This window comes from Rhineura floridana, chromosome 12 (assembly GCF_030035675.1).
Source record: "Rhineura floridana isolate rRhiFlo1 chromosome 12, rRhiFlo1.hap2, whole genome shotgun sequence".
NCBI classification, from domain to species: Eukaryota; Metazoa; Chordata; class Lepidosauria; order Squamata; family Rhineuridae; genus Rhineura; species Rhineura floridana.
The window spans coordinates 44,143,202-44,152,562 of NC_084491.1; the positions used below are offsets into that span (position 1 = coordinate 44,143,202).

General features: G+C 46.7%; 1 protein-coding gene across 9 annotated transcripts in view; it reads right to left on the minus strand.

Moving 5' to 3' along the window:
* The window catches only part of CADM1 (cell adhesion molecule 1), a 340,519-nt gene extending 335,828 nt beyond the window's left edge, over positions 1–4,691 (minus strand). For 4 of the 9 annotated variants that reach the window (XM_061592257.1, XM_061592255.1, XM_061592259.1 and 1 more), the window contains exon 1: positions 4,307–4,690. In XM_061592257.1, the coding sequence (XP_061448241.1) occupies positions 4,307–4,613 (307 nt within the window). In that variant the 5' untranslated portion in view covers positions 4,614–4,690. Of the gene's footprint in view, positions 1–4,306 lie in introns of all 9 variants that reach the window. The other 5 variants (XM_061592256.1, XM_061592253.1, XM_061592251.1 and 2 more) reach the window with 3 other exon arrangements.
* Between the last annotated feature and the right edge of the window lie 4,670 nt (positions 4,692–9,361).

Below are 9,361 nucleotides of genomic sequence, written 5' to 3' on the forward strand. Positions count from 1 at the left end.
GGTCACCATCTAACAGCGTTGCCATCTTATTACATTCACTGTGACTTTTACAGAAACTCTTCTTTTCATGACAGCATGAGGAATTAAAATTAAAAGTGTGTGTGAGAGAAAGGAACTGTGCCCACATCAGAAAAAGCAGCTTTATTATAGGCTGGCTATTGTTTAGTGATCCACTTCTCCAGACCAAATGAGCTGAATGAGTTTGTTATGCATGAATCTAAAGCCAAGAGGCGTGAGAGCAGGAACATGAATGCCACAATCCCATAAAACCAGAGCCATTTTACAGTTTCACTCTTGTACATAAGAATCACCAGCTGGTGGAAAGGGGGGATCTTTTAAAGCCAAAGACAGCAAGATAATTGCATAAACTGCCTCCCAGCCTGAGCATATTGAATGTCTGGCACCGAGAGCTGACAGGCATCATGATAAGTGACATCTCTGTTTCACCATCTTATGATCAAAAGATCAGCCACCATCAAGGACTTGCCTCTCTACACTCTGCTCTTCAGTCAGCTAACCAAAGTCAGGAAGGAGGAATTCCAGCACCAGAACTGCCTTCTGGAACATTGGGCCTTAAGGCCCATTTTTGAAAGCGCAAGTGTCACCTTCATAGCAGTCAGCATTCAGCCTCAGGACAATCGCATCACTGGAAGGCATTATGGTCCACTGGAAGGTTTGTGGCGCCAGCATAATGAAGAGAAAGTGACAGCAGTTTTTCTTCTCTTCCCCTCCCCGCAACCCCTTTCCAAGGGGGCCATTCTGCAGAACTTGATAAAGCATGTACAACATACATATGAATACAGCTCTTTGTTCCAGAGAGCTGCCTGCGCTTTTATTCCCCACCGTTCTCGTATTAGTTAAATTCAAAGGATCACTCAATGGCTCTGTTGTTAGTCCAAAATGTCCTGGGCAAATAATGCTAGATGCTCTTGTCACACAAGTCAGTAAATGAGGCCTTGTACATCTCCAGTGACACACTGTAAATATAAAGTGGCATTAATGAGGGATATTTTATCAATGCAATCTGACGTAAGGGACGCCCCTCCTGCAGCCACCCAGTTCAACAAGGGGAGGGTGGAGAGAGACAATCTAACAATGAGAAGTTGGTACTTTGCAGAGCACCCAGAAGTCTAAGACAAGTCACTGCTAAAAAATTGTGCCTTAGGGCTACTTCCTCACTCAGATTCACCCGCCTATTCACGAAGTGTTATCTGCACTTAAGCATTCAAAAACACAAATTGTTTAAGAGTCTGGCCAATCCATTTTAACAAGCTTTCACTGAATCCCAAACAATCACCAGGCAAAAAAATATGATCTTAACAAAGAACCAGCAGCTAACATCAAAATATTTTCATTAACCATCAGTAGAAAAACACAGGAACTTTTTCTTCAAAACCAACAGGTTCTCAGCAAGGAGATTCTGACCCAACCCATGTCTTCAATTTGCAGAAGAGGCTGCATCAATTCAGACAATGTGTGTGTGACTCGTGCTTCAAGCTTTTTGTAAAACTCGGTAGCTGCAAAAATGGAGAAAAAGATGCCACAAGCACAGAAACCAAGTGCTATTTAGTTCAAAACATTGCTTGGAAAAACGAGTGTCAGACTGTAAGATATGTAAGAGAAAGAAGCTGCTTCCATGGTAACCAGCAACAGAATTTTCATGTAGCTCTGACATGGACCGTGGAGCACTCGGTCCCTCCTTTGCAAAATAAACATGTCTTCTTTTAAGGAGGTAAACTCTTAGGTTTATTTTTAAAACCTCAAGCCCCACCACTACTGAGAATGGCTCCTCAACAAAGTCTCCAATATTTACTCCCATTTTCTGGCTACAAAGCAGGTTAATTCCCATCTACCTTCTCGGCTTCCTTCACCATCCCACAGTACTTGCCCACCCTCACCTTGGTTATCCACCACAAACACGCCCTCGCATACCCACCGTTTCAGGGCAGAGGCTCTGTGGGAATAGAGGTGCTCCTTTGGGAACCCATTTTATTAAGACCATCAGAACTTGGACTTATTCAAGATGGAAACAAACTGATCAGGAGCCGCCAAACCAGCCTATCACCTTCACTGGTAAATTAAGGATTTTGCCATTCACACTAGAAGAAAAATGTGGCTGAGGGGATACCCTATTTATTAATCCCGTCCACACTTAGCCTACAAAACAAATGTGATCAAGAAATACAAGTTGCACTTTGAAAAAATAAGCTCTTCGTTGAATACACATTACAAGGGCTTAACGCTCCCCATTGCAATTTATTCAATTGCAGATTACTTATATAAAATGTATTAAGAGAGGTATTGAAAACAAGACAATCAGATGCAATCACAGCAGAGAGCACATTCCGGCTGAAGATTCAAGCTCTGGCCAGGAATCATTTACTGCAAAGTGGGGGGGGGTCTCTCCACCTTACTTCCCCCTCACTTGTTGCTGCTCTCGTCACTCTGCCAGGAGTACAGCCAAGCTGTAACGACAAGCTGGTCTCTCTATGCCTCACAATTCTTGCCACATGAGGAAAGCGAAGAGAGAATTCAGCAAACAGCATTATCTGAACCAAAGCAAAGACCAATCTGACAGTGAAGCGATTCCTCTCCCCTCTTTGTTATTGAAAGCAAATACTGCCCTCTTCTTTTCCAACCATGCCAACACTGATTCTGCAATGGATCTGAAAATGTTTGCAATAGGGACGTAGGAAACAGGGAAATCTTGCGTGCTTTTTTTTTTAATTTCAGCATTTGCCAAAGCACAACACACAGGAGCCACTGCAGAGCATGCGTGCACACATACATCTTTCCTCCACCATCAACACTCTCAAGCCAAGCCCCACAAATCTTCGCCTCTCTGCAAGATACGGGCTGGCGGGAGAAGCCTGCAAGAGAACCTCAGCCAACCTAGGAAGGCAGACAGTTGATGAATCCAAACACAGCCATGTATCGACTACTGAAAATTCAATACACAAGGATCACAAAAGGGCCAGCTCCCTACTCACTACAGAAAGCAAATCTAAGCATGGGTACACTTACACACACACTGGGAGGAGGGGCACATCCGGGGGGGGCGCCTTTGCTGCAACCCCCTTTTTTACTACATTTCTCAGCGGGGAACAGCAGTAAGAAAAAAGGTTTTCGCATGCAAACCAGGGAACTAGAGCTGGGGAGCGGGGAAGAAAGACAGGCAGGAGCAGCAGACATAAAAGCAAAATGAAAGGACACTGCAACTTCAGGTTGAAAGGCAAGGAGTGAACTGTAGCTGGTTCCATCCAAGGGGCCATGGAGGGGATCATAGCATTTGTTTAGCAACAAAGAAAAAGCAAAAAGGGAAAGAGGGATTCTCCATCCATTTGACAGAAAGGAAAGAAGACGCAGAAGAAGAGGGGAAAAGCGATTTAAGGGCAGCACCCCAGGAGTGGAGCATGAATGAGAGTGCAAGAAGTGAAAACTGGCACCAGGAATGGAATTGGGGAGGAAAGGGGGGGAAGAGGAAGGGGAGGAAAGCACAAATCACACTTCGGTGGGGGCTAAATAGGCAGATTCACATTTGCGGTGGCACGGGAGGAGGAGAGGAGGCTTGCTAAAAGCTTTTGGCAAGACTCCAAAAGGGATGGCAGGGGAGAAAAAAAGAAGGGACAGAAAGGTCTCAGCTGTACTGGAGGTACGGAGCTTTGGTGGGGGGGGAGGAAAGATGAAGAGTGTGAAGGGTAAATTTACACAGCCCTGGAGCAGCAGCAGGGAGAGAAAAGCACGGATGCAGCTCCAGGTCCAGTGTGTGAGTGGAAAGCGGGGGGGGGGGGGCACAAGGAAAGTCACAGATCCACATTGGTTGGGGTGCGTGTGCGTGTCTGTGTGTAGTAAGGGGGCCGCTGGTGGCAGAGCGAAAAAGGGAGGCAGTTGCGTGCAGGATGCAATGAGGACTGGGTTTGGGGGGGAAAGGAGGCGAAGAGGAGTAGCTTGACCAGGAAAACACCGAGGGGTGTGGAGAGAAGGAGAAACTGAGGCTCCTGCAAGGAAGGAAGGAACTGGGGGGGAGAGGGAGAGAGAGAGAGGGAATGATAATGCAAAGAGAGAGAAGAAAAGAACAATGGTCCATGGCCGAAGAAGACACGGAAAGAAAGAAAGAAAGAAAGAAAGAAAGAAAGAAAGAAAGAAAGAAAGCAGACTTTCAGGGAAAGAAACGGCTGCATCCGACGGCTTTGGTTTTTTGGGAGGGGGTAGTGGAAGGAGGGCAGAAACGCAAGTCCGCATCTCCAGCAGGGAAACTGAGGAAGCGAGGGGGGAAGGGAGGGGGACTAAGCCGCCCGCCCGTTACCTTGCGTGGGGGTGGGGCTCTCCGCCCTCCCGCCTTGCCTACCTGTGGGGAGCAGCGAGGCGGCGGCGGCCAGGAGGAGGAGGAGGACGAGGGAGGGCGAGGGTGGCGTGAGGGCCCCGCAGGGCGGCGCGGGGGGCGAAGGCGAACCGAGAGAAGGCGGCGGCGGCGGCGGCCAGGCGGCGGCGGGGGGCGCGCAGGGGTCGAGGCGGGCGCCGGGCTGGTAGCAGTGGGGCCGCCTCCTCTGCCTCTGCCGCTCTTCCTGCTCCTGCTGCTGAGTCTGAGTCCGGCTCCGGCTCCGGCTCGCCATCTTCGGGCACCTGCTCCGCTCTGGCAGCGCCGCCCGAAACAGCAGCGCGAGCGAGCCGGGCGCGTAATGAGATGCAGAGACGTCACCGCGGGGGCGGGGCCAGCTGCCCTTGGGCGGCTTCGGAGCCCCGCCCCCTCTTCCCCACTTCGCGCCTCGCCAGCCTATGGGAGAGCGGGCAGGAGGGGCGTGTGGGGAGAGAGGGCGTGGCCTGCATGGTAATCACGCGCGCTCTCACACACATACAGAGTGTGGACGCCGCCTTTTCTCACCGCACCACCGAATACAGGAGGAGGGGGGGAGGAGGAGGAGGAGGAGGAGGAGGAGGGGGCGTGGCCTGGCCTGGCCTGCACGATAAATCAATGCGTGCGTGCTCGCGTCAGGAAAAGGGGGCGTGGTCTACGTGACAGGGAGGACCCAGCAGCACCTCCCCTCTCCCTGGCACGAGTATGGAAATAAGGCCCCGCCTTCCCTGCGCCCAAGCCACACCTCCTCCCCTTCCCGCGGCTCCTAGGGGCCGGGCGAAATGTAAGCGGGGCCACAGGCTGCGCGCGGGCTAGAGAGCGCCTGCCTCGTTCGCCTCCGCTCCTTCGCTTGGAACAAAAGGGAGAGAGGAGGCGGGGGAGCGCTGCGATAGGAGAGGCGGTGTGATTGTAATGGATTTAATTGATTAATTAATTAATTATTCGTTTTTATTCATTATCTAGCTATTTTATTTGCATATCCCCAATCAGTTAATGTTCTCTTGATGTTGAACAAATGCCATTTGTAAGCCATTTAAAAAAAAAGTACAGGAAGCAAAAAATAAAATCACAATAAAAACTCAGCTTTGAAGTACCTTAAAGGCTAACAAATTTATTATGGTATAAGCTTTCATGGACTGCAATCCGCTTCATCAGAGGCGGGAAGCATTATCCTGAAATGGACCCGTGCCTGGACTCTGTTGGTGGGCTGGATGAGGGCCAATAAACTGAGTATGAATCCTAGCAAGACGGAGGCACTGTGGGTTGGTGGTTCCCCAGTTCGGATAATTGGTCAGTTGCGTGCTTTTGATGGGGTGGTACTCCTTGTGAAAGAGTAGGTCCGTAGTCTGGGGGTGCTCCTGGATCCATCTTTGTTGCTAGAGGCCCAGGTGACCTTCATGTCGAGGAGTGCCTTTTACCAGCTTTGGCAGCTAAGACAGCTGCGGCCATTTCTGGACCAGGATAGCCTGATCACTGTTGTCCACACACTGGTAACCTCCAGGCTGGATTACTGTAACGCACTCTGTGTGGGGCTGTCCTTGAGGTTGGTCCAGAAGCTGCAGCTGGTGCAAAATGCGGTGGCGAGACTGCTCACTGGGGCAGGGTATTGCCAACATGTAACCCCGCTGCTGAAAGAATTGCACTGGCTGCCCATTGGCTACTGGGTCAAGTTCAAGGTTCTAGTCTTGGTATACAAAGCCCTATACAGCTCAGGACCGTGATACCTGAAAGACCGTCTTACCCCTTATATACCCAGTCGATCATTGCGTCTGCAGGTGAGGGCCTCCTGCAGATACCATCTTATCAGGAGGTCTGTTCCGCACAACATAGGAAACAACCTTTAGTGTGGCGACACCTACCCTGTGTAATTCCTTCCCCTTAAGGTTATCATACTTTGGACACATCATGAGAAGACATGATTCATTAGAGAAGATAATGATGCTGGGAAAAACAGAAGGGCGTAGAAAAAGAGGAAGGCCAAACAAGAGATGGATTGATTCCATAACGGAAGCCACAGACCTGAACTTACAAGATCTGAACAGGGTGGTTCATGACAGATGCTCTTGGAGGCCACTGATTCATAGGGTCACCATAAGTCGTAATCAACTTAAAGGCACATAACACACAAATATTAGACAAGTGCCATCTCTGTTATCTTTTCAGCACCTACTGAAGACCTTCCTCTTTCAACAAGCCTTATCCCAGTCTGCGTCTGTGCTTGAATAGCTTTTTAAGATGTTTTTAAAGCTTTTTGATACGCTTTTTAAAAGGTATTTTCTTTTAATATGTTTCTAAAGATGTTTTGTTTTAATATATTTTAGTGTCTGTTTTTATGATGTTTTAGAGTGTTTTTAGTGTTTTTGTTTGCTGCCCTGGGCTCCAATCGGGAGGAATGGTGGGATATAAATTAATGAAATAAATAAATAAAGCAGATAAGCACAGGGAGTGATAATGGTATTATTAACAGCGACTGTCTTTGCCAAAACAAAAACAATTGTTGATAATACAGACCTTATGGCATTGGTGAGCCAATTAGCGTGATAAAAACAAACCAAAAAAAGTTATCCCATTCAGGCCACAAATGGTAGAATTTATAGGCTGTTGCATAACATACAGTGCAGGAAAATCAAACTGGCATTCACACTTAAGAATGGAAATACAAGAAACGGATAAGAAAGGAAACAAGATGCTCGTAACCCAAACCCCAAGGGTACAGGCCATGCAAATGCACTTTCTCCCTCTCTGCTGCCAAACTCTGTAATCTGGGATGGGCTTGTATAGTGTACTTTTCCTTTATAGAATTTCTGTGGGCCACTGACATATTTACATTTACATAACAGGACTGCAGTATCAATTAACACAGAATACTCAATTTCTTAACTGTGAAGTGATGCTGATTAGGCGCTCTTGCTGGAGAACCTTCCTACTGGATCAGACCAATGTCCATTCTAGTCTAACATTCCACTCTGCCCTGGCCAGCCAGTTACCTCTGAGAAGCCTTCAATGGTGTCATTGAAAACGTTGAAGTGCAAGAGCTCATCATGACAGCCCCGATAGCCACACTTCCAAGGAGTGCACCCAAACATCCAGACAACTGTGTACAATCGTGCAACTAAATTGTGTTTTAAACAGCTACTGTGAAGTAGGAAACACATCAAAGAAAAGCAAAGAAGTATCCAGCCTCTGCAGAATTATCTCACTCTTCCTCTGACTATGCTAATCTGTCACAAACTGAAACGCCTCATTATTACCTAATTCGCTTGCCAGAGCAAGGAAACACCAATTATGCTGGCACTCTGTTAGTGATGTCATTGCTCCTGCTTTGAAAAAAAAAGTCCTAGAGCTGTGTAAAACTTTCTTTGACACAACATCATCTAACTTTCCTGCAAAAAAATCAGAATGAATGCTTATTAAATAGTCAATGGCATCTAATCCTCTTGCAAACAAATCAGGGCTAATGCTCAATAGACAGATTATCTGGAAGTGTTCTAAGTGAAGGAATGGTGCCTATTCCAGAGTAAACTGCTAGTGAAGAAGCAGCCCACATTCTAAATGAAGGGGGGGGGGCGGAAAGGCACTCTCTGCTTTGCTTTCAAAAAAAAACAAGATGGTCCTCCTGGAAATTGACTAGTGGCCTACTAATGGACTGTGGTCTCACTTCTCTCCCCACTCGTGTCGCAGAATACCAAGTCATGACAAACTTCTAGCTGGCAATATAGGCATGCTTTTTCTATAGGACAGCCTATGACTGATTTTGATTAATTAAATGGCAATGTGTGCCAGAAACTACACCTGGGAACATATCCCATTGGAGTTTATATCAAGAACCCATGTTATTAATTTTCAAAACGTCATCACATTCGTTCAGATTCCACAAGTGCAGCACTACCTGGACAAAATACTTTACTTTGAATAAATAAAGCTGTTTAAGTGTTGTTATTTTAAAAACTGGATGTGGTTATAATGTTTATTGTGGATGTTGTAGTCTATTGTTTTATGCTGTGAGCCACTCTGTGATTTTTAAATGTAGAGTGTTATGTAACTGAAATGAAATAACTGAACCTGAAGAGCCTTTATATGCATGTGTTGTGGTCATATTCTTACTATCATTTATTACTTTTTTATCTCTTCCGTCTTTCACGGAGCTTGGGGCAGCAGCATTCATGGGTCTTCCTCCCTCAATACACCTTATATCCAACTTAATAGCCCTGTGAGGTAGGTCAGAGAGAGAGAGAGATTGACCAGAAGTCACCAGACCTTCCTGCTCCTAGCCCAACCCCATAACTGATTCCTTGCAGGTTTTAGTTTTCCCACTGAGCTCAGAAGGACTTGTGTCCAAGGAAAAGTGGACATGATCAAAGCTGCAGTGTAAGATGTTTGTTTACATCTCTTGCCCATTTGTCTGATCCAATCTGTGGTGAAATGCAGTCTATAAATATTGGAAATAAATAAAAATAGACACTCACTGCCCACCCACTTCATAGGGCCTCATCCTAGGAGAAGGTTTTGCAAAGGTTCCAGGTGACCGTCCTGTAGACATCAATTCATTCTAAAACACACCCTATCCTGCTCTTCGCTGGTAATACCAGGGATGGTCACAACAATACAAATAAACTTCTCATTAAAAAACACACATTAAAACAAAATACAAAAATACTCAAACCAGCCAGTTCTACTAAAACTCCAGCATTAATAACCAGAAAATGCCTGGGTGAATAAAATGTCTTCAGCATGCATTGGAAGCATACAAAAGTCAGTGCTTGCTTGCTTTCAGAGGGGAAATGATTCCACAAAGTGGGTGCCACGATAGAAAAGGCCCTCCTCTGGTTGCAAGATGAATCTCAGTGGGCTCTGGCACTAGCATTTCCAGGTCTCTGGTTTTCACACAAAATGGAAATGGACTGCCTTCAAGTTGATCCCGACTTATGGCGACCCTATGAATAGGGTTTTCACGGTAAGCGGTATTCAGAGGGGGTTTATCATTGCCTCCCTCAGAGGCTAGTCCTC